Source organism: Gymnoscopelus braueri (genome assembly GCF_963280865.1).
Source record: "Gymnoscopelus braueri genome assembly, chromosome: 20".
Taxonomy (NCBI): domain Eukaryota; kingdom Metazoa; phylum Chordata; class Actinopteri; order Myctophiformes; family Myctophidae; genus Gymnoscopelus; species Gymnoscopelus braueri.
Genome location: NC_137622.1, coordinates 37,893,754 through 37,919,929, shown reverse-complemented (window position 1 = coordinate 37,919,929; position 26,176 = coordinate 37,893,754). Strand labels below are relative to the sequence as shown.

Genomic DNA, 26,176 nt, shown 5'->3' with positions numbered 1-26,176 from the left:
AAGGTTTATCACACTCATGTGACAATCATACAAACTTATATTCATGTGCTGATCCGTTGAAAGGTGATCTTGCATTTTGGTGAAGTAGACTCTACTCTATTGCTGTGGTTCTCAAGGTGGGGGTCTGTGGACCCTCAGGGGTCCTTGAAGGGTTTCCGGCGGGTCCCCAGCAAAATGTGTTAATAAAGCATCATAATCAGTTTGATCACTTTAACCCTATTCAAAAATAGTCTGTAGACCTGCAATTATCTTTTTTTAAACATAGAAAAATCTTGAAAAGATATGAACATTTTTGAATAATCTATAATTACTATTAGGTTGTGGCCAAATACACATTATATTGAAAATCTCAACCCAAATCCTTGTTTAAAGATAGCCTTTCAACTTTCCATTATGATAAATAACGCAGAAACATAGACAAAAAGTAATGAATCAATTCAATGTAGTCAACTATCCTGTTTTCTTTCACGCCCCAATTGTTTAAAAAAACAAAGTCCTTTAAAAAATCCCCCCACCAGAGGAGCACGTCCCAAATCCAAACAGAATAGCCATTAAATCCCTGGTTTATCCATTAGAATGATCAGAAGTCAAGTCTTAAAGTCATTCAATCAGAGCAGCTCAGGGGACATTGTACACCACTCCTGTGCAGGGCACTCTTATTAGTTTTAAACCAACTATACTGTTGCTGCCTGTATCCAAAACGGCTATAGTGACTTCTTGGGTCTCAAAACCCAAGACGTAAAAGGGTGAGCGAGCCGCTTGGCGAGCGAGTCACCCTGCCAAACGTTGCTTCAGCGCCGTTCGAGTTACATCCCGATAGGGACAGAATCGTAACTCACATCCCTCCCTAGTCAACATGTGCTGTCCCGGGTACGTCCCCCGAGACGTCAAACCTTAGCCGTTTGGCCAAATCTGTCCCAAGCCGTCACCACAGGTGTCCCTCTCCCCCCCATATCTGACTTATTCACAGATAGATGTGTCGGAAGGCCATGAAAATAATGTCTGACTCCTCCCACCCTTCCCACCATCTCTTTGAACTCCTTTCCATCTGGTAGGCGGTTCAAGAGCTTAGGGGGAAGCACCAGCAGGTTATCCAACAGCTTCTTCCCCCAAACCATCAGAACCCTGAACACTCGCTACATATTGCCCCCTAAATGAACATCCTAGGGATAAATAGCACCGTACCTATATTGCACTTTGAATGCATCAGCACTTATTTTATTACCAATGTTGTCTGCTCTTTTAACCTTTTAAATGTTTTAACGGCCTCGCCTCTTTTTAATGTGTCTATTGTTTTAATGTGAAAGCACTATGTGGAGAACGGTATTTTGCTCCCCTGTATGCTTTGTGTACTGTGGAAGTGACAATAAAAACTGATTCTGATTCTGACCTATTTGCCGTCTATATTGCTGAGCTATAATCATTGCCGGAACCCGTCCGTCCCCGGGAGGACATGCAGTTGAAAGAGCCATCGGTTCCAACTGGATATTAGCCAATTAGCCACGAACAAGATAAGAAAACGGTGAGAACCAACCAACCAACCAACCAATCACTGCTCTCTCTGATGGATGCAAGAATCCTTACATCAGCAGAGTGATGGCCATGATGAGTCATCATGATGCAGTAAAACACATCTCTCCAGCCCGAGGGGCCGCTTCCTGTGGGACCCCCTGGTGTGTGTCCTGTGTGGGTGTCCACCATATGGTCATAGTTCCAGTGCAGAAGTCACGTGACTTGTTTGTGTTACTGTGTAAATGGGACCAACATGCCATGCTTCTATACTCTCTCCTCGCTGTTCACTGTGAATCAGGAGCCAGGGGGTCCCCCAGAAAAAGCTGTTACCTTGGCTATTTTTCAGATGGGGGGTCCGTGTGGCCAAATACACTATGTCCATTTGTGGGTCCTTGGCACAGAAAGGTTTGAGAACTACGATACTGGTTTAGTGGGTAGAGAGCAGTGGTGGAAAAAAAGTACTCACATTTATTACTTAAGTAAAAGTAGCAATACCATATTATAAACATACTCTGTTAGAAGTGTTCAAAATGTGACTTGAGTAAAAGTACACAAGTATTGGCTTCAAAATATACTAATGTACCAAAAGTGAAATTACTAAAATGTTTGAAAATAGCAGATCTACAAGCTCACAACGCTTGTGAGTTGTGAGCTTGTAGATCTGCTATTTTCAAATAGCCGAGGTATAAAATAGGGCTAAAGTGGTTAATGTATGTTTTATGATATAATAATGTATATCTGCAAAGTAACTAGTAACTAAAGTTTTCAAATAACTGTAGTGGAGTAAAAGTATAAGATTTGCCTCTGAGATGTAGTGGAGTAGAAGTAAAAGTACTGGAAATACCCCAGTAAGGTACAAATACCTAAAAATGGACTTAAGTACAGTACTTGAGTCAATGTTCTTAGTTACTTTACACCACTGTTTAGTGGGTAGAGAGGCCGTTTGGTATTCAGGAGGTGAGCGGTTTGGCTCCCACGTCATTAAAAGCAGAGGTTATGGATCTACAGTAGGTGCCCACTAGTGACTTTGACGAGGTTTCACTTTCAAAACCTTTGCATCATGCATGTCACACCAACAGAATGCGTCACACACAATTTGTGTGTGACGGATTTGTGGATATAGGACTCTATATGAAAAAAAAAAACGTGTTATATCAACAAAACGCATCGCATTCTGTTTGTGTGTCATGCATGATGCAAAGGTCTTGAAAGGGAAACTGGTCAAAGTCACTAGTGGCCACCCACTGTACCCTTCCAACCCCCCCCCCCCCCCCCCACAGCAACCGTGACTAACCCAACTTACTGTGTAAAACGTAATGTAACTGCATGATGCCGGCTGATTGAAATACGGACATCCATTAGTGCTGTGTCGAATTTTGAACACCACGTTTCCTGACATCGTCTCTGTCGGGGGGGAAACCTCATACATGCCTTTGTGTGACGCTGTGAGTGTGATGAAGCAGGGCGTCCATTTAACGAATAACCCCGAAAAAGTTAGAATTATGGAGATAAGAGGTTTCTGCCCGACAGCAACGCTATGCACCTTTAGCGCTCTGGGCTCCGTGCTGTACTGTAGGTTTTAATGAATAAATCATGGTTTTATATGAAGTGTGTATAGACTCCATTGGTATTCATGATGTGAGGTTGACACAGCCATTTCACTGTGGATTCATCATGTCATCATTTCTAGCTCATATACTGATAATAACTGATAAATGGTCCAACTAAATTAATTTCCATGCAGGGGAATTAGGTCCTTTATCGTGTGTGTGTGTGTGTGTGTGTGTGTGTGTGTGTGTGTGTGTGTGTGTGTGTGTGTGTGTGTGTGTGTGTGTGTGTGTGTGTGTGTGTGTGTGTGTGTGTGTGTGTGTGTGTGTGCGCGCGCACACGTGCGTGTGTGTGTAGAGAGAGAGAGAGAGAGCACGATAGAGTGAATAATATGAGAGTAAGGGGATGAATTTCAGTGTGTTGGCTAGCATTAGACGGAGGTTATAGGGGTCAATTCCATTTATTCAGCATTGTCATAACTGTGTGTGTGCGTGCGTGCGTGTGTGTGTGTGTGTGTGTGCGGTGGGGGGGGGGGGGGGGGGGGGTCTGTATGTGATGGCCCACATAATGTGTAACTATTTATTCATGTAGTGGTCTGGCTTGCCCTTGATATCAATGGATGAGTCATTTGCCACTTGTCAGACCTGTAAACTACCTCAATACAGTGACATGATTACAACACAGAAGTTTGCATAGAGTGTTCATTAATTGAAACTGTTTTGTATGCATACCACAAAGCATGATACAAAAAACAAACTCTGACCATGGTGCTGAATTCATGTTGTAGCATTGAGACTAGCTGTGACTCTGTCCATGGTTCTGAATTCATGTTGTAGCATTGAGACTAGCTGTGACTCTGTCCATGGTTCTGAATTCATGTTGTAACATTGAGACTAGCTGTGACTCTGTCCATGGTTCTGAATTCATGTTGTAGCATTGAGACTAGCTGTGACTCTTGCCATGGTTCTGAATTCATGTTGTAGCATTGAGACTAGCTGTGACTCTGTCCATGGTTCTGAATTCATGTTGTAGCATTGAGACTAGCTGTGACTCTGGCCATGGTTCTGAATTCATGTTGTAGCATTGAGACTAGCTGTGACTCTGGCCATGGTTCTGAATTCATGTTGTAGCATTGAGACTAGCTGTGACTCTGTCCATGGTGCTGAATTCATGTTGTGTCATTGAGACTAGCTGTGACTCTGGCCATGGTTCTGAATTCATGTTGTAACATTGAGACTAGCTGTGACTCTGTCCATGGTGCTGAATTCATGTTGTAGCATTGAGACTAGCTGTGACTCTGTCCATGGTTCTGAATTCATGTTGTAACATTGAGACTAGCTGTGACTCTGTCCATGGTGCTGAATTCATGTTGTAGCATTGAGACTAGCTGTGACTCTGGCCATGGTTCTGAATTCATCTTGTAGCATTGAGACTAGCTGTGACTCTGGCCATGGTTCTGAATTCATGTTGTAGCATTGAGACTAGCTGTGACTCTGGCCATGGTTCTGAATTGAACTGCTGGAATTCACCACTGATATTGCAGGTTAAAGGCATTCTTTTCTTTTCTTTAACTTAAGTAAATTTCGAAATACGGAATATATATGATATATTATTCATTCCTTGGATTCAACATTGGACTTGAGTAAAAGTACAAGAGTACTGTCATCACAATAAACTTAAGCTACCAAAGTGAAAGTATAGTTTTCAAAATGTGCAATGTTTGTATTTCCATTTTTTATATAGCAGATCTACAAGCTCTCAACGCGTCAAGATGCAACGCATTGTGAGCTTGTAGATCAGCTATTTTACGCACACGACACCGTCTTGCGACCGAGCATGAATCGGGCTTTATAGAGGCCGGTCAGACTGCCAGAGCTGAGTAAGCACTACCGTTGCACGTTGTCTATCGTTGCTGTCGGGCAGAAACCTCTCATCTCCATATTTTACATACTTTGTGTAAATTAACGCCCTATTTGATCATACTACAGCATCACACAAAAGCTATGGTGGAAAGTAACTAAGTACATTTACTTAAGTACTGTACTTAAAGTACAATTTTGAGGTATTTGTACTTTACTTGAGTATTTCCAATTTCCAACACTTTTACTTCTACTCCACTACATCTCAGAGGCAAATATTGTACTTTTACTCCACTACAATTATTTGAAAACCTAGTTACTAGTTACTTTTCAGATATAAATTATGATGTTATGAAGCATACATTAACCACTTCAGCCCTATTTTATACACAGGCTATTTGAAAATAGCCGATCTACAAGCTCACAACGCGTTGTGAGTTGCTATCTGCTATTTTCAAAATTGTAGTATTTTTACTTTTTGTACATTAAGTATATTTTGATGCCAATACTTTTGTACTTTTACTCAAGTAACATTTTGAACACAGGACTTTTACTTGTAACAGAGTATTTTTATATTGTGGTATTGGTTCTTTTACTTATGTAAAATATCTGAGTACTTTTTTCACCACTGCACAAAAGCATCAACAGTAGCCAGATCTGCAAGCTCGAAACGCGGATCTGCTACTTTTGCTGCCTTTGAATTAGAATCGTGAAAAGTAACAGTTTTGGCTTCCATACGAGGTTTCCACTCGACAGAGACCATAGAGAAAGTGTGTATGTCTGGGTGCAGGCTTGTGGGCCTTGTGGGCAGTGATGCATACTGAATGAACGTGTGCATGTGAGAATGTGTGCAAATCCTCCTCTGTGTGTGTGTGTGTGTGTGTGTGTGTGTGTGTGTGTGTGTGTGTGTGTGTGTGTGTGTGTGTGTGTGTCCTACAAGCATCGTATGCTGATAGAGTACTCCTGTAATCTCTATAGCAGTGAATGGAGGCCATAACCTGGCTGACATTACCATATTCATACACCACACACATAACAGATTGCTTTGGTCCCCCCTCTGTGTGTGTGTGTGTGTGTGTGTGTGTGTGTGTGTGTGTGTGTGTGCGCGTGCGTGCGTGCATTTTGAAAACAGCAGCCATGGCCTCTCTCTTTCTTTCTCTCTTTCATCTTTCCATCTCTCTCTCTTTCACATTCACACCTCACTCCATATACTAATACATCCAGAATAATATATACAGTATAATATTCTGTATATATTAGTCTGGATGTATCTGTGGCCATAAAATATATATATATATTACAATTTTTACGGCCACAGCAAAAGAAACATTGTGCATATACTCCAGTAGAGTAATAATACCTCAAGTTGTACTTAACTCATTGACTGCCAGAGTTAAAACCTCGTTCATAGCAGCCCTTGCCAGTGATTTTCGTGTTTTTTTGTTTCGTTATTTTGTTATTTAATTCACATATAGAAAGTCTAGCTTGACACTTGAATCGTTTTGATCGTTCCACCACTAGAGAGCAGCACATACCAAGCTTGATCGGCTCGCTGACACACTCGCCCCCTCCCAGACCCACTCACACAGTGAAACACATGAACCGGAAGTGAAATGTCTCAGATTCTGTTATCGGCGAAAATTACTTTGTGATACACAACGGGGATGACTGTTCGTCACCCAGACCATAGATTATAGGAGGGGAGGTCTCCGATCGTTTTTCATAGCGTGTGAAAAACCGTTTGTTTCCCTATTATGGTCGAAAATGACTGGGGGGAAAAATGTAAAACCGAAAACGGAACCCAAGTCATGGAACCGGATGCAGTGGTGGTTGAAGTAAGTGGAACCTGAAACTTAGCCTGATTCATAACAGAATAGCGTGATCAGAGCATAAAGATCAATAAAGACCATAGATCGCATTAACGCGATCCTGGCGGCCAAGCGCGCTATTTATTAGATCGCATTAACGCGATAATGGCGGCCAATGAGTTAAAGAGCTGGTGCCATGTTTTTGCACTTTTTCTGTTTTTCATGTGTCTATGAGGTTGACAGAACTTCATTAAGCCCCTGGTGGTGGTTTTATGGTGTTTTATGTCTTCTCTGACTATTTGATGTTTCTTCCTGGAGGCTGAAACCTTGAGGGTCAAACGTGCCAATAGAGAAACAGCGCTTTAGTGACATAGTAAAAACATACCCTCCCCCTCATTATCATAACACAACAGGTGTGGGCATGAGGAGGAGGAGGGACTAGGACAGGTGGGTGGTGGAGGAGGTGCTAAGGTGAGAACCATGTATACTTAATGAACTGGAGGCGTGTCCACATAAAAACATAATTTTAACACTTTCTGTACACTTTTTTTGAAAAAAATCTTACTCCTTGTATAACCATAATACCTGACGATTGTGTTTTAGGGGGGGGGGATCACTGAAAATCACGGCACCCCGTCTTTAAGTACAGTATTTGAGTACAAGTACTTTCCACCACTGTATCCTACTATAAAAATGGATGAAGACACTATCTGTCCTGTGTGCCAGCCCTCATCCATCCCCCCCCCCCCCCCCAGTGAGTTTACCAGTGGTGGAAAAAGTACTCACATTTTGTACTTAAGTAAAAGTATCAATGCTGCAATTAAATACTCTGTTACAAGTAAAAGTCCGGTATTCAAAATGTACTTGAGTAAAAGTACAAAAGTATTAGCATTAAAATATACTTAAGTACTGAAAGTAAAAGTACTCATTTTGCAGAATGTCCCATTTCACAAGTTTCCAAATGTATAAACATGCTTTGAAAATAGCAGATCTACATGCTCACAATGCGTCGCTTTGCGACACGTTTTGAGCTTGTAGATCGCCTATTTTCAATTAGCCCAAGTATGCATAGGGCTGAAGTGGTCAATGTATGTTTTGTAATGATAATCAAAATCTACAAAGTAACTAGTAAACTAAAGTTTTCAAATAATTGTAGTGGAGTAAAAGTACAATATTTGCCTCTGAGATGTAGTGGAGTAGAAGTAAAAGTATTGAAAATTGGAGGTACTCCAGTAAAGTAAAAATACCTCAAAATTGTACTTGTGAGTACAGTACTTGAGTAAATGTACTTAGTTACTTTACACCACTGGCCCTCAGTGAGTTGACCAATCAATTTAAACCTGCATTTATGCAGTCAATGAGAGAGAGAGAGAGAGAGAGAGAGAGAGAGAGAGAGAGAGAGAGAGAGAGAGAGAGAGAGAGAGAGAGAGAGAGAGAGAGAGAGAGAGAGAGAGAGAGAGAGAGAGAGAGAGAGAGAATATTAAATAGTAAAACAATTATAAAACAAGTTATGAAGTTCTTTGATCTAAATTCATAGCAGGCAGCAGACTCAGGCTGGGCTATATACCGTGTGCGTGTGCGCGTGTGCGCAGGTCAATAAAGCACAAAAGCTTCACTTACAAAAACAGTGTTGGCCAGAACCCATAGTGCTACAATGACATAACCACCAATCGGACAGATGGGGACATTTACATAGAGTTAAGTGGCCGTTCAAATGTTCTTTCTCTCCTCTTTGGGATGGTAGAATCATTCTAAAATTGCACATGATGTTTGGCATATGCAGGGACTGACAACGCTGACTTTTGACTGTGGTAACACGGCCCTACAAATACAAAACAACACTAACATTTCCCAGACGTCCTGGGTACGATAAACCGTCTCCCGCGGACTGTTACCACAGTCGTAATTGACATATTTATGTCAACGTTATTTTCTCTTTCCCTACTTTAAGCAGTTTTTTTGCCATGGGGTCTTTAGTCGTAGTCCCAAATACGTCATTGGTCTAATACAGTGGTTCTCAATCTTTACTGGATCAGGGCCCACTTGAAAGTCTAGAAAGTGTTCGCGGCCCACCCATATGACCCCTTAACACGGTATGTTATATTGTCATTTAAATCTTAGTATTTTGACAATTATTTGTGGGCCCGGGTTGCAATACCCTCGTGGGCCACCAGTGGGCCCTGGCCCTCAGGTAGAGAACCTAATGAAAATATGGAGCAAAAGAAACACAAACGCCAAGGCAGTGTGTGAATGTATGAGTGCTGATGTGTGACTATACAGATGAGTTCTGAATGCAGGATGTCCACCACATTAAAAAAGAGAATTCTCCATCTCCATCCATTAGTAGCTTTTTACCCGGTTGGATGTTTTATTAAATTACAAAAAGGTCACGACCTCAGCCACATTATTACCAACAGGTACAAAGCAGCCTCAATGTAGCTATACTTTTAGTAACAACTTTTAGTGTAGTATGGGAGCCACTGTGTGTGTGTGTGTGTGTGTGTGTGTGTGTGTGTGTGTGTGTGTGTGTGTGTGTGTGTGTGTGTGTGTGTGTGTGTGTGTGTGTGTGTGTGTGTGTGTGTGTGTGTGTGTGTGTGTGTGTGTGTGTGTGATTTCCGTGAGACTTATAGTTGTGAATGATCACCAGTATGCTGCTCGAAGACATGATTTTTCTTTCGGGTTGAAAAAGGTCAGGAGCTGATGATGCAGGGCTGAGGTTTTAACAGCCCAGGTGCATTTGTTTTTTTTCTCTGCCGCCACTCCTCCACCACCCCCCCCCCCCCATCCCTCCATTCCTTTCCTTCCACACAACTGCCCGCTTGTCATTTTCTCCACTTCTCCTTCACTCCATCTCTCACTTACTCTCTGCCTCTCTGCTCTCTTCACCTGTGTGTGTGTGTGTGTGTGTGTGTGTGTGTGTGTGTGTGTGTGTGTGTGTGTGTGTGTGTGCATTTTGTTGCTGTCACCGGGCAGAAACCTCTTATCTCCATATTCTAACGTTTTGGTTTTTCATCACAAGCTCGAAACGCGGTGCGAAGCGACGCGTTTTGAGCTCGTCCATCTGCTACTTTTGCTGTTTTTGAATTTCAATCCTGAAAAGTAACAGTTTTGGACATATGAGGTTTCCACCCGACAGAGACGATGTCCTCATCGTATATCCCGATTCCCGCCCGAAAACAATTAATGTGTCCATTACAATCAGTGAATCAGTGACAAAAGTGACAGTGTTAGGCTATTTGAAAATAGCCGATCTACAAGCTCACAGCGCGTCGCGATGCGACGCGTTGTGAGCTTGTAGATCTGCTATTTTCAAACGTTTTAGTACTTTTACTTTTGTTACTTTAAGCTCTTCACCTGTGTGTGTGTGTGTGTGTGTGTGTGTGTGTGTGTGTGTGTGTGTGTGTGTGTGTGTGTGCGTGCGTGCGTGCGTGCGTGCGTGCATCAGTGCGTTGGCTGAGCCAGCCAGCCAGGGAGGGAGGGAGAAGTCAAGGCCCTCACGGCCGACCCACAAACCCCCGCTGCAACCTCAACCCAATTTTAGCAGTTTATTATTATGATTCTTTATTCATCTTTCATCCCCGTGCACTGCTCTCCATCACTCTATTCTTCCTCTAGACTTCCTCTCTCTCCAGCCTGGCAGACTGTGTCTGTCTTTGATGTCCGCGCCAGGCAGCGCCACAGGAGCTGAGCTTGGCCTTCGCTATAACCTTAATTTATACACAAAAGGACGTTTTTTTTTGCTGAGTGGGCAGTGCACAACTTATTTTTTTCTTTTCCTTTTCTTTTTTTTTCAAAACATCCCGTTTCACATTCATACAGCTACATGCATGTAGAGCAACCATTCTCAACCATTTGGTCCGCGCCCTTATAACGGGAGGGCCGTTAATTGATGCCTTTGAACTTAAAAAAATTGGGTAATTTTATCATCTACTCAGGCTTTTTTTGTGAGCCCCCCCAGACAGTTTTTAGATATTTGATATTCATTTTATCAGACACGCCCCCTTTCCTATACAAACCCATTGTAACTTCAAACTGCATTTTAACCATGTTAGATTAATCCGAAACACCCATTCTTGGGTCTGGTGACAGATATCGTCCTTCTAATACGTGAGGAGACCGTGTGGTTTTTAGATTTCTTTGGGCTATTCGAAAATAGTCGTGATTTTTTTTTGTAAATCTTTGAATATAGATATTTTTAAAGACAAACATTTTTAACTCCAATCTCTGCTTCTGGGGATTCTACAAAATATGAACATTTTGAAAAAAAAACGTATGTTGCTATAATCATAATATAATAAGTGGTTCTCAAACTTTTTCATGTCAAGGACCCCCAAAATGACATGTATGTGGCCGCGGACCCCCATGTCAAAATATGTTGTTCCAGGGACCCCCCAGAAGCCCCCAGAAGCCCCCCAGAACCCCCCAGAAGCTCATAGCGCGGCACAGAGTGCCGCGCTATGAGCTTGTATATCCGCAATTTTTTAATCGCCAAAGAAATCTAAAATGACACAGACACCTTCCCGGTCTTAATGGGTTAATTGGCCTGAAAAAATAAAAACATCTATCAGGAGACCACAAGGGGAGGTAAATGTAATTTTCCCATCTCCTTTGTACATATGTACAGTGCGGTCTATCCAACACCAACTCGGGACTCCTGAATCGCTGCCCTCCACACTCTCCTATCTAACATCAGGGTCTTGAGCTCTGCGCTGTTGTTAGCTAAAGCTGTCGCAGTTCGCAGTGCATCGTAGGTGGTGTGCTTCTTGCCTTTCCTGGCTTTACCCTGGGTTGGCTCCCATATAGTGACATTTTTCTTGGCCTCTAGTTTCGGGTGCCTGACGCAGTGCCCTGCCAGCCTCATCCTTCTCTCTCTGACTTTTTGGTAGGGTGGGGTACCCGTGGTAGGTCCCCGTAGCGGACCACGTGTGACACCTAGTGCCATTCGTAGCATTCTTGTGTAGACTCCATCCAGGGCCCTTTCCTGTTGTGCTGTGAGGGTCCATGTCTCTGCCCCATACAGCAGTACTGACTCCACAGTGAGGGTCCATGTCTCTGCCCCATACAGCAGTACTGACTCCACTGTGAGGATCCATGTCTCAGCCCCATACAGCAGTACTGACTCCACTGTGAGGGTCCATGTCTCAGCCCCATACAGCAGTACTGACTCCACTGTGAGGGTCCATGTCTCAGCCTCATACAGCAGTACTGACTCCACTGTGAGGGTCCATGTCTCTGCCCCATACAGCAGTACTGACTCCACTGTGAGGGTCCATGTCTCAGCCTCATACAGCAGTACTGACTCCACTGTGAGGGTCCATGTCTCTGCCCCATACAGCAGTACTGACTCCACTGTGAGGGTCCATGTCTCAGCCTCATACAGCAGTACTGACTCCACTGTGAGGGTCCATGTCTCAGCCCCATACAGCAGTACTGACTCCACTGTGAGGGTCCATGTCTCAGCCCCATACAGCAGTACTGACTACACTGTAGCAGGTAGCTATACGAACAGCCACATGTTGAGGTCTTCTCCCATGTCACTCTCCACTTTCCACACTCTCGGAGAGTGTGGAAAGTGGAGAGTGGAGAGTGACTCTCCTCATCCCGTGCAAGGCATTCCAGGCAAGTTCCCTCCGGACCTTCAGGTCCTGTTCCGTTGAAGCAGTCCAGGCCCCGAGATATTTGAAGTCCTCGACTGTTTCACTAGTAAGAGACCACACCTCTACTTAGGTTTAACAATGTATTGAAACATAATGAGATGAATGTGGAACAGGATGAGGAACCCAGGGTAGGGTGAGACTCAGGGTGGGGGTGTAGTCTCGGGAGCTGACGGCCATCTTTGCGTCGTTGCTCTGCTCGGGGAGCGGTCGGTCGTCTCTGCTCCGTCGCCATCCCCCCCTGGATTCCTAGAGAAATAGAGACGGATGGAAGAAGAGCGAGAATGGAGGAGGAGGATGGGCTGGAGGAGGATGACAAACTCGAAGCAATGAATAGCAGAAAGAGCCGACCTACAAGCGCCGTACTCACGACCCATGTTTGGTCTGTCGTGAAGCAGAACAAACATACTATTATGTACATTGTTTATGCTACAGTATGTTGATGAATTGAATACATAGGACCAAAATGGAAACAAGTCCCCAGGACCCTTTTTTTGTGTTATCTCGTTGGTCTTTGAACATGTGGCTCAGGGTTGTAACCCGACGTGTCCATTTAGACTCCCAATTTTGTGGTTTGAAAGGGAGCTCTCTGTTGGTGTTTGGACATGAACACGTTACTGAAAAAACAGTCAGCACACAATACATGCCCTTATCACATATTTACCTCTCCATGGACAGAGCAACGGACGCGTTTCAACCTAAAAGATCTGTTAGGTTGAAACTCGTCCGTTGCTCTGTCCTTGGAGACGTGAATAAAACTACCGGTACGTGTAAAGGACATTTATTGTGTGCTGCTGGCTGTTTTCTCAGTTCACATGATATTGTTGAGCCGTGCACCTTGAGACGTTTGTTTAATCTGGAGTGTTGCAGGCATTCTGCTTTGCAGTGCTTTCTCCTCTTAGGATGACATCAACACGTCCCTATGTCCCTTTGCATTTGAATGTGTGTGTGCGTACGTTCATGAATGTCTGTGTGTGTGTGTGTGTGTGTGTGTGTGCGTGTGCGTGTGCGTGTGTGTGTGAGTGAGTGAGTGAGTGAGATAAAGACAGAGTGAGAGACAAAGAGAGAGCCTGTGTATGTACATTTGTGCGTGTGTTCACGTGTGTGTGTGCAGACATGCACTGTACGTTCTGTGTTGTCTAAAGGCAAGTCTGTTTTCAAATTGAAAAACATCATTTAACGTCATTTATCATTACTTTATTTGAATATTCTGTCATCATGGAGACAGCCACGCACACACACACACAGTAACCTTGATGTGTGTGTGTGTGTGTGTGTGTCTGTCTGTGTGTGTCTGTGTGTGTGTGTGTGTGTGTGTGTGTGTGTGTGTGTGTGTGTGTGTGTGTGTGTGTGTGTGTGTGTGTGTGTGTGTGTGTGTGTGTGTGTGTGTGTGTGGAGGCAGCCATGAATGAATTATATGGTTTTCTATCATTGTGACCCCTAGCAATATGTGACCTCAACACTACTGTGTGTGTGTGTGTGTCTAAAGGAAAAGACATTAGCCCAGCAGAGCAGACTAATGTGATTGTGTACCTACGTGTGTTGTTGTGTTGTGTTGTGCGTTCACACCAATGTGTTAAAGGGTTGTGTTCGCACCTCTAATTTGTGTAAACTCATTAATTCGCTGCCACAAAGAAACAACACTGGCCATTCATTCATTACACACACACACACACACACACACACACACACACACACACACACACACACACACACACACACACACGTACGCAACAATGCACGCACACAAATGCACGCACACACCCACAAACATCCACAAACACATGCACGCACACATTCACATTCACACATACTCATGCAACCTGATCTCATAATATGTGGAAAGGTAATGTGCATTTTTCATAATGATATTATAGGAAATAAAGGAGGACTGTGTGCATTCAAAGTGATAACATGAACCACACTAACAGTCAGTGGTGGAGAAAGCACTCAAATGTTTTACTTAGGTAAAAGTATCGATACTGCAATGTAGAAGTACTCTGTTACAAGTAAAGGTCCGGAATTCAAAATTTACTTGGGTAAAAGTACAAAAGTATTGGTATCAAAATGTACTTAAAGTACCAAAAGTAAAAGTACTAATATGTTTGAAAATAGCCTATCTACAAGCTCACAACGCGTTGCATGTGAGCTTGTAGATCTCTTTTTTTTTTTTTAAGCCAAAGTTTAAATAGGGCTGAAGTGGTTAATGTAGGTTTTGTAATAATAATCAAAATCTACAAAGTAAATAGTAGCTAAAGTTTTCAAATAATTGTAGTGGAGTAAAAGTACAATATTTGTCTCTGAGATGTAATGGAGTAGAAGTAAAAGTAAAGACAATTGCAAATACTCCAGTAAAGTAAAATTACCTCAAAATTGTACTTAAATTAAAGGACTTGAGTACATGTACCTAGTTACCTTACACCACAGTCAGTCAGTGAGTGAGTGAGTGAGTGAGTGAGAGAGTGAGTGAGTGAGAGAGAGTACCGCACACGCACTACATCTGTAGACGTCAAGAAGTGTGTGCGTGTGCAGGTGCCATATGTACCTGTGCACACATGCGTCTGTTTGTGTGCGTGTGCGTGTGCGTGTGCGTGTGCGTGCCCTACAGTGTGTCTATCCAGCACTAAATCTCTCCCGTACCGGGCGGTGACTTAAGTTATAACAGGCAGATCTATGGGCGGTAACAGGTTAAGTGTGGGGCGATAAATTCCGCTCTGTAAATCCATGTAGATCGGCCCGATAAATCCAGCGCTAGCCACCGGGCTCAACACAAATTACAGGCAGACACGTTTAAGACGGTGGTAAATATGTTAACAGTGACTTATAGTGTAGTCTGGACTCTGGAAGTATATATACCCCTGCATGCCCCTGTTATCTGTCCTGCAGCACTGATATAGGATATAGCCCTGGTTAGAAAAGTGCCCTGCTGTGGCCTTCACTTATATGCAGTGGTGGAAAAAGTATACTCAAATTCTTTACTTAAGTAAAAATATCAATACTGCAAAAATGCTTTGAAAATGGCAGATCTGCACGCTCACAACGCACAATGAGTACTTTTACTTTTGGTTACTTTTTTGATGCCGATACTTTTGTTATTTTACTCAAGTGCATTTTGAATACCAGACTTCTACTTGTAACAGAGTATTTCCACATTGCAGTATTGATACTTTTACTTAAGTAAGACGTGTGAGCGCTTCCATCACTGGTAAAATGTTACCCACAAGGCTAATGTGTTTGTGAGCATTGTGTAAACCATTGGTTCTCAAAGTGAGGTCCGGGGACCCCCAGGGGTCCTGGGGGGGGGGGGGGGTACCCCACCCCTTTATCCATATTTTATACTTTGGCTATTCAAAAATAGCAGATATTCAAGCTCATAGCGCGGCACCGAGTGCTATTTTTGAAATAATTGTGAAAATGTGTGCAAATCTTTGAATAATTTGTTTTAAAGCGAATATTTGTAACTCAAATCTTTGCTTCTGCAGGGGTCCCTGGAACAAAACATTTTGAGATGGGGGGGGGGGTCCGCGGCCAAATACATATCATATTGGGGCTCCTTGAAATGAAAAAGTTTGAGAACCACTGTTGTCCACATGCACGATGACTAACAGTGCATTGGGTCAAATGAAACTCAAAACCCTGCTTTTATCCCCACCTCACACTGTCTCTGTGCCTGCACTCATTCCAAAGTGTCAGAGTGGATCTATCTGTGTTACTTACCGTATACAGCGGTATTGAGGTAGTGACCTTCATGGCTCTATAGCGCCGCGGCTCAACCAACGCGCAACGGACAATAACCCTTTAAGACCTGGAACGCATCTGTGTCATTGTTTTGATTTGAGCTAAAAAAGCATTATTTTACACGTTGGGCTATTCAAAAATAGCAGATATACAAGCGCATAGCGCGGCACCGAGTGCCGCGCTATACGCTTGTAGATCTGCTATTTTTTTTTTAAATCGCGAAAATGTGTGCAAATCTTTGAATATATTATTTTAAAACGAACATTTTTAATTCAAATCTTTGCTTCTGGGGGGTCCCTGGAACTAAATATTTTGAGATGGGGGGGGGTCGGTGGTCAAATACATATCATTTTGGGGGGTCCTTGACATGAAAAAGTTTGAGCACCACTGATATAGAAACATACGTTTTTTTTTTCAGAATACTGTTGGGATTTAGATGGCATTTGTAGAATGGGCTTCAGGTCTTCATGGGATAAGCAGGAAATAAAGTGTTTGTTCTCAGAGTTCACCCGCATCAGACAGAAAATATAACTCCTGACAGCAGTGTGGAGGCGTTATACTGGAGGCGATGTGACAAGCCGTCTGGCCCCGGAGGGACCCCGTGTTAAAAATCCTCTGGAGTCATTGCTTCAGGGGGCCAGACAGGGGTCAGGAAAGAATAGGGGGGGGGGGTGATGCTAACAGACAGAGAGAGAGAGAACGAGAGAGAGAGAGAGTAGAGAGGAGAGGAAGGGAGGCGAGAGAGAGCAGTGGTGGGAAAAAGTACTCAAATGTTTTACTTAATTAAAAGTATCAATACTGCAATGTAGAAGTGCTCGGTTACAAGTAAAAGTCTGGAATTAAAAATGTACCTATAAAAGTTCAAAAGTATCAAAATGTACTTAAAGTAGCCTACCAAAAGTAAAAGTACTAAAATGTTTGAAAATAGCAGATCTACAAGCTCACAACACATCACGACGTGTTGTGAGCTTGTAGATCGGCTATTTTCGGCTATTTTCGGCTAAAGTGGTGACTGTGTGTTTTATAACGTAATCAATCTGCAAAGTAACTAGTAACTAAAGTTTTCAAATAATTGTAATGGAGCAAAAGTACATTATTTGCCTCTGAGATGAGGCGGAGTAAGTCAAAATATAGACAATTGGAAATACTCCAGTAAAGTAAAAGTACCTCAAAATTGTACTCAAGTACAGTACTTGAGTAAATGTACTTAGTTACTTTCTGTTTGTTTTGTTTGTTGATTTTTGTCAGATCTCCTGGCCGTTTGAATTGTTTTTGTTCAGATTTCAGTGTTTGTTTTCAATAAACTTCACCTGAGCTTCCACCCTGTGCTGAACCTTTGAGGGTTCTGATTCCCTGATACACAACGTGACCCATCGTGAGCTTGTAGATCGGCTGTTTGGTCTTAAGTGGTTTTAGATGTGTGTTCTCTTCCGTTCCAGGTGACCTCACCTCACCTCAACCCAACATTTCATCTCTTCTTTCTTTCTCTCTCTCTCCCTCCCTCTCTCTTCTCTCTCTCTCCTATCCAGCGGTGGAAGAAGTACACCCAGTTTTTTTTACTTAAGTAAAAGTACCAATACCACAGTGTAGAAATGCTCTGTTACAAGTAAAAGTCCTGAATTCAAAATGTACCTGAGTAAAAGTACAAAGGTATTGGCATCAAAATAATACTTAAAGTACAAAAAGTAAAAGTACTCATTATGCTGAATGTTCCTCTTCAGGAGTTCAAAAAAGATTTTTAAAATATCCGATCTACAAGCTCACAGATCTACAAGCTCACAATGTGTCACGATGCAACGCATTGTGAGCTTGTAGATCTGCTATTTTCAAATAGCCTAGGGCTGAAGTGGTTATAATGTTTTGTGATGATAATCAAAATCTTCAAAGTAACTATAGCTAAAGTTTTCAAATAATTGTAGAAGTAGAAGTAGAAGTTCAATATTTCTCTGTGAGATGCAGTGGAGTAGAACTAAACGTGCTGAAAATTGGAAATACTCAAGTAAAGTATAAAAAACCTCAAACTTTTACTTGAGTACAGTACTTGATTATGTACTTAGTCACTTCACGCCACTGCTCTTATCCCCTACTCTGATTACACTCTTTCTCCATCTAAGTCTGCCTTTAGCCATCGCTCTCTTCATTCTGCTGTTTCTCGTTTGCTCTGCCTCTCTCTCTCTCTCTCTCTCTCTCTCTCTCTCTCTCTGCCTTTCCCCAGTGGAAAAAAGATCTGGAGGGCTTTAACAATGGCACAACGTATTAACCTTTAATTTTCTAAATCTCTCTCTCTCTTTACCCGTCTGTCTGTCTTTCATTATTTTTTTTTGGATTGTCCTTTCTTTACCTTTTCATGTTTAGACTCCTCACTCACTCTCTCTGTCTGCCTCTCTCTCTCTCTCTCTCTCTCTCTCTCTCTCTCTCTCTCTCTCTCTCTCTCTCTCTCTCTCTCTCTCTCTCTCTCTCTCTCTCTCTCTGTCAGTCAAAAAAAAGTTAATTGGCCCTTTTACGGGTACATTTCTCACTCGCTCAGGGTTAAATGAACACCCTGGGTTTTGTTTGCAACACATGATAAAGCCGTTCGTGTTTATGGCATGATGTTTGTGTGTGTGTGTGTGTGTGTGTGTGTGTATTACTATACTTGTGAGTACCAAGTCTCCCCAGAAGTATAGTAGAATTTGAGAAACAGACATTTCTTTACTTCTTACATTTTTATCCCATGATATTTGCAACCCATTTTTTCACACAGTGCTATTTTTGCTACTTCTGTGACATGGAATGGCGAAAAGGGTTAAAATACGTGTGTGTGTGTGTGTGTGTGTGTGTGTGTGTGTGTGTGTGTGTGTGTGTGTGTGTCTTCCCTTCCAGTGGACGGCTGCATAGACTGGTCGGTGGACCTGAAGAGGTACCGGGTCCTGGCCGGAGAGCCGGTGCGGGTGAAGTGTGCGTTGTTCTACAGCTACATCCGCACCAACTACAGCATGGCCACCAACGCCAAGCTCCGCCTCATCTGGTACAAGAACAAAGGCGACTCGGAGGTATTTGAGTTGTTGTTGTTTGTGTAACGCAGCTGCACTGGGAACAATGCCACAGTAATCATCATTATTCAGATTTAAGTCCGATGTTTTATATACATTTAAATGGTAGGTAAATGGTGCATTTATATATGGCGCTTTTATCCAAATCGCTTTACATAGATCCCTATAGCATTACATTCACACACACGTTCACGGCGGAGAAAACCTGCTCATCGGGAGCAATTAGGGGTTCAGCGTCTTGCTCAAGGACACTTCAACACTAACTGTGGGGGAGCCCGGGATCGAACTGGTAACCTCACGGTTGCCATCCGGCCACTCTACCCCTGAGCCACTGCCGCCCCTTATTTAACATAGTCAAGTTTGTTTAGCCGAAGACCTGACGTAATTATGAGATTCATGTACAGTCCAGTGTTTCCCAAACAGTGGGTCGGGACCATTTTTGGATAATGGACCCAAAATTATAGGTCACAAGTAATTGTATTTTTTTTTTTTATTGAACCTGGTAGAGGTTTGTGTTGTGTAGTTACCTTGCCATGATGTAACTCCAAAGGTGGACAAGAAATAATTGCTCCATTGATTAGAATTATTCAAAATTTGCTCCTCATTGACTTACATTGAACGGTAAAACAGCTCTCAAAGTCACTCTTTTAGCACATAAACAAACACAAACAAAGCTGATTCAGACAATACAGAACATCACCAAACCCAGTACAGTTTTTTTAAATAAAAATTTCGTTAACAATTTTATTAAAACAACAAACAGTGCTGGGTTTTGTGATGTTCTATATTGTCTGGATTAAACATTTTGCGTTTGTTTACGTGCTGAAAGAGTGACTTTGAGAGCTGTTTTACCGTACAATATAAGTCAATGAGGAGCAAATTTTGAATAATCAATTTCTAATCAATGGAGCAATTATTTTAGATTTCGTGTCCACCTTTGGATTTACATCATGGCAAGGTAACTACACAACCCAAACCTATCAAAGTGGTCTTGCCCTTTAAGTTTACAATTTATATATAATTATTTTAATAAAAACACTTTTTTGACTAGTTTGGGTCAAATTTATCTTTGAGAGCTACTGATGACACAATCCATATTGTCATCGATGGCCAAATGACACTGATGTTATTGTAAACATTAAAAAAAACTAAATTTATAATATTTCCTGGTAGGAAGACATTCAACCCTGAGGAAGCTAAGCTTAGTATTGATGGTATTGAAATAAGCAGAGTAGCCTCCACCCCATTTTTGGGAATAATGATAGATGAAAAATACAGCTGGAAAGAACACATCGACCAGGTAACAAAAAAGGTCTCAAAATCAGTGGGGATTATTAGAAAAATCAGCCCATTCTTAAACAGAGCCTGTCTAAAAACCCTTTACTACAGCCTAATATATCCTTACCTAACCTACTGTAATATTGTATGGGCTAGTACCTATCCTTCTTGTCTCCATAAATTATTTATACTACAAAAAAGGTTTGTCAGATTAGCCACAAATTCTAATCCACGGGAGCCCTCCTCACCCCTTTTTTCAACACTCAATATACTAACAATCTTTAATATAAATATACTCCAAACATGTCTATTCGTATATAAAACTAAATACCAATACACCCACCTCCCAGATCATTTCAAATTGTATTTCCAGCCAAATTCTAGCTTTCACCCATATCCCACTAGGCAAGCAAACCAACTGCACGTCCCGCTGTATACCACCAATAGGGGGCAGTTCACCATCAAGTACAAAGGGGTTTCACTATGGAACGCCCATTTCAGTTTGGTGGCTACCACATCCTCCCTACCTACCTACAAAAGAAGCCTAATAAGTAAGTTAAATACCCAAATGGAAAACTAGACCAGCTTCCAAATCATTTCATCCTGATATTCACATAAATATGTAACAGCATAATTGTTTTGCTTTGTTCAATACTTTTTGCTTTTGTTTTGTTTTGTTCTGTCTCTTCTGCTCAGTCTTGTACTTTTATTTTTTATCAGATGTCTTATACCCTTTATCATAGGTATATGTATATACTTTTTATATTTTGTTTTTGTTTTTTGTTTTTGTTTTTTTCTGTTTGTCTTTGTTTTTAATATTAAATATTCTTATTATATGTAATGTAAACGGTGAGGTTCTCACATAAGCCCCCCAGGGTTTCTTACCTCACCGGCACAACAACTATCACATAATGTTTCCCTCGGAAATAACTAACATGTCCTGTAAATGTATACAACAATGTTGTGCAAATAAATCAAATCAAATCAAATCAAGCAGACTAATGTGATCCAAGAAGCCATAAATTATTCAAATAATTAGTTGTATTTGTGCATTTTATTTTGAAAGGCTCACTCATAGACAGGAAATGGTGCATCTTGTTTTAGGTGACCTTACATGGATTTTGGGAACAATGGTGAAATGTTTGGTGAGAGCTGGGAGGTATAATGTTTTTGAACGCATCTTTAGTTATCATTGCGAGGCTATTTTGGAACTTTTTCCACTAACCCTCGGACTAACCCTCGCCAGGTAGAGGTATAAAGTTGGCAAAAGGCCTCTACACTTACATTTCATATATTGTATATATTTGTACCGTATGCAATACACATTAGGAAGCACCCACACAGAAAGTCTGTATGCAAAGTCCAGAGAATCGTGTCATTAGATTTAAATGTATTAACCTGAGGATACGTATTAACCTTTCATTTTATAAATCTCTCTCTCTCTCTCTCTCTCTCTCTCTCTCTCTCTCTCTCTCTCTCTCTCTCTCTCTCTCTCTCTCTCTCTCTCCCCATCTGCCTGTCTGTCATACTTTCTTTTTGGATTGTCCTTTCTTCACCTTTTCATGTTTAGACTCTCGCTCTCTCTCTCTGTCTGTCTGCCCCTTTCTCGCACTCTTTCATAAACTCGCACGCACGCACACACAGTGTTTCTTACATAGCAGCTACATACTGTAGCTGTATTCGTCTCTTAAGGGTCCATTTGGTTCCATTTGTATACTCTCAGAGTTAAGGGAGTCCCTGAAATGTAAAAGTTTGAGAGCCGCTGTGCAGTTGCGAATTGGCCCTTTCACACACCTGGCAAATCAGGCACGACAAAGGGGGAGACAAATACTTCACAGGGAAAGATCAGGAAAAGTGTGAAGTGGTCAGATTGTCATGTCTGTTGCATTGTTCATCTTGTGTCCACCCTGCAGGAGCCCATCATCTTCTCTGGACACAGGCTGAGCAAAGAGGACGACTCAATCTGGTTCAGATCCGCCGAACTCGAGGACAACGGATTCTACACCTGCGTTCTGAGGTCAGTGTGACTGCGTGTTTGCATCAGTGGTGGAAAAAGTACTCCATTTTTTTTTACTTAAGTAAAAGTATCAATGCTGCAATGTAGAAATACTCTGTTATAAGTAAAAGTCCGGAATTAAAAATTGACTTGAGTAAAAGTACAAAAGTATTGGTATCAAAATACTTTTTGATACAGTAGTAGAGTAGTAGAATAGCAGATCTACCAGCTCACAATGCGTTGCATCGCGACGCATTGTGAGCTCTGTAGATCGGCTATTTTCAAATGGCTGAAATGTACAGTATATACAGTAGGGCTGAAGTGGTTAATGTATGTTTTGTAGTAATAATCCAAATCTACACAGTAACTAGTAACTAAAATTTTCAAATAATTGTAGTGGAGTAAAAGTACAATATTTGCCTCTGAGATGTAGCGGAGTAGAAGTAAAAGTACAGAAAATTGGAAGTACTCCAGCAAAGAAAAAAAATACCTCAACATCGTACTTAAGCACAGTACTTGTGTACTTTACACGCATTGCGTGCGTGCGTGTGTGTGTGTGTGTGTGTGTGTGTGTGTGTGTGTGTGTGTGTGTCTGTGTGTGTGTGTGTGTGTGTGTGTGTGTGTGTGTGTCTGTGTGTGTGTTCGTAGGAAGATAGCCAGGTCAGTAAATTGATCTATCTAAAATATGGTTCTTGGCAACAGTACTGGGCCACAAAAGTTGGCCTCCGTCCTGTGTTTTTTTGTTTTGTTTGGTTGTTTGTTATGCGTGTGTGTGTGTGTGTGTGTGTGTGTGTGTGTGTGTGTGTGCGTGCGTGTGTGCGTGCACTTGTGCCAGTGTGTCTCTCTGCAAAAACCCAGGTGAATAATGTAATCAACCCTGTTCATCCAGCAAAGCGCCCATGGCTGCACAATTAAAGCACGCCTCATTAAAACACACTGCTCTCAGTGCATTGCAGACAGTTCTGACTGTAATGAAGCTAGTGTTCTCTCTGTGATGTGTGTGTTCATTAATACCACCGCAGGGACAGCTATACAGTGGTGTAATGTAGCTAAGTACATTTACTCAGGTACTGTACTTAAGCACAATTTTGAGGTACTTTTACTTTACTGGAGTATTTCCATTTGCCTTTTACTTTTACTTCTACTCCACTACATCTCAGAGGCAAATATTGTACTTTTACTCCAGTACAATTATTGGAAAACTTTAGTTACTAGTTACTTTGCAGAAGACATACATTAACCACTTTAGCCCTATTTTATAGGCTACCTACGCTATTTGAAAATAGTCGATCTACAAGCTCACAACTGCTCCCTCCTTTCGCCCTTAGCCTCTCCCCCTCCCTCTTCCCCCCCGTCCCCCCCCCCGTGGCTCTTCCAAATCTCTCAAGCCCCCTTTCCTTCTCCTTCTCCTCCTCCTTCTCCTCCTCCTCCCATCCTCTACCTCTGCCCCCCCTCTCTTTCACTCCTCCACCTCCCGTTCCCTCTCTCTCTCCCTCCCTTCCTTCCTTCCTTCCCTCGTCAGGCCGCCTCACCCTTTCTTCTCCTCTTCTCCTGCCTCTGCCTCCTCCTCTGTTTCCTGCCACCAGTCTGACACCTTTCCTCCCTAATAAGGCCTCTCCCTCTCTCTCTCTCTCTCTCTCTCTCTCTCTCTCTCTCTCTCTCTCTCTCTCTCTCTCTCTCTCTCTCTCTCTCTCTCTCGTTCGCACGCACGCACGCACGCACGCACGCACGCACGCACGCACGCACGCACGCACGCACGCACGCACGCACGCACGCACGCACGCACGCACGCACGCACGCACGCACGCACGCACGCACGCACGCACGCACGCACGCACGCACGCACGCACGCACGCACACACTCACACTCACACTCACACTCACACTCTCTCTCGTTCTCTCTCTCTCTCTCTGTCTCATGATGTCTGTACAATCTCTCTCTGCCCCTTCTGCCTTGTCTCTCTCTCACCTCGTCTCTCAGCTGACTCTCATCTCTCTCTCTCTCTCTCTCTCTCTCTCTCTCTCTCTCTCTCTCTCATCTCTCTCTCTCTCTCTCTCTCTCCTTCTCTCGGCGTGACAGCCTAATTAGAGCTTGGTCTCTGTCATTGACGCAGGGTGTCGTATTAACACACACACACACACACACACACACACACACACACACACACACACACACACACACACACACACACACACACACACACACACACACACACACACACACACACACACACAGCGTTGAAGCGTGGAGCTATCAGCTCCATGCTATTATAATACATGAGGGCCAGGGGAGACATACACACTGTTTACATGCACACACACACTCCTCCACCACCACTCACACCCGTAGAGTCTCCTGTCCTCACAGCTGACAACATATTGAGCATTTCCACGCATTTAGTTTTTGTTGTCATATAAATGATATCATGTGGTTTCATAGAGTATACACTCAGGCAGGCAGTCATAAAGGAACACATGATGGGGTGTTTTCTCCCATATGTGCAGTACTGACAGTTGTACACGTTTTTGAGGTCGTACAGCATGAGTATTTTGTTGTTGTCGTCGGGCAGAAACCTTGTCTCCACATTTCAACCGGAGTCGGGAACAACGCCCGTTGGGAACGCGTTCCCCTCCGGTTATGCTATACCCGTTGTCAGTTTGAACCCATCTGTCTGTGTGGAGTTATCTGTGTCCTGGAGTCCAGTGTATGACATCAGGGTTCTCCATTTTTGTGGATTTGTGGATATATCTACGTTTTTGGGACAACCGCAGATCCAACCAACTTCCAACTCGGTGCATCACGCCGTCGGGTCCTCGGCGATACGCATGCCGAGTTTGAAGTCGATCGGTCGGAGCGGTTCTCGAAATACGTGAGACACACACACACACACACACACACACACACACACACACACACACACACACACACACACACACACACACACACACACACACACACACATTCGTCACAATTCGTCTTTTTAATATTCAAATATAGTGAAAAAAGGGCTTAAAGATGGAGTGCCATGATATTTTTCAACCCTAAAACTTGATCATAAGGTATTATTATTATGTAAGGATTATTTTTTTCAACAAAAAAAAAGTGTACAGTAAGTGTTAAAATGTTGTTTTTATGTAGACACACCCACCAGTTCATTAAGTATACCTGCTTCTCACCTTAGCACCTCCTCCACCACCTTAGCACCACCCACCTGTCCTAGTCCCTCCTCCTCCTCATGCCCACACCTGTTGTGTTATGATAATGAGGGGGAGGGTATGGCTTTGTGACGTCACTAAAGAGCTGTTTCTCTATTGGCACTTTTGACCCTCAAGGTTTCAGCCTCCAGGAAGAAACTCCAAATAGTCAGAGAAGACATAAAACACCATAAAAACACCACCGGGGGGCTTAATGAAGTTCTATCAACCTCATAGACACATGAAAAACAGAAAAAGTGCAAAAACATGGCACCACCTCTTTAAGTGTTCTTCTTTTACTTGAATCATGGTTATGTGTGTCTTTTTGTATTGTTTGACATAATATGTATTTGGTGAATATGAATTGTGATATGCACTGAAAAAAATAAAGCAGATTAACTGCATGTTATTTCCTCCCAAGATGCATTTACATCATCTGTACTTGGCGGCCATGTTTGAGGTGCTTTAGAGTCGTCGTTTGACAAATCTTTACCTCCTGCCTGAGCAGTTCAGTTTGCTGTGGGGAAGAAATGATGTTTCCGAGCCTTTTCTTCCA

General features: G+C 42.6%; 1 protein-coding gene across 1 annotated transcript in view; it reads left to right on the top strand.

Annotated features, from left to right (window-relative positions):
* The window catches only part of il1rapl2 (interleukin 1 receptor accessory protein-like 2), a gene marked incomplete at both ends in the record, with an annotated part of 446,015 nt that overhangs the window by 237,048 nt on the left and 182,791 nt on the right, over positions 1 to 26,176 (top strand). The window contains 2 exon segments of the mRNA XM_080415310.1: positions 18,982 to 19,151; positions 22,343 to 22,446. Coding sequence (XP_080271436.1) covers positions 18,982 to 19,151; positions 22,343 to 22,446 — 274 coding nt within the window.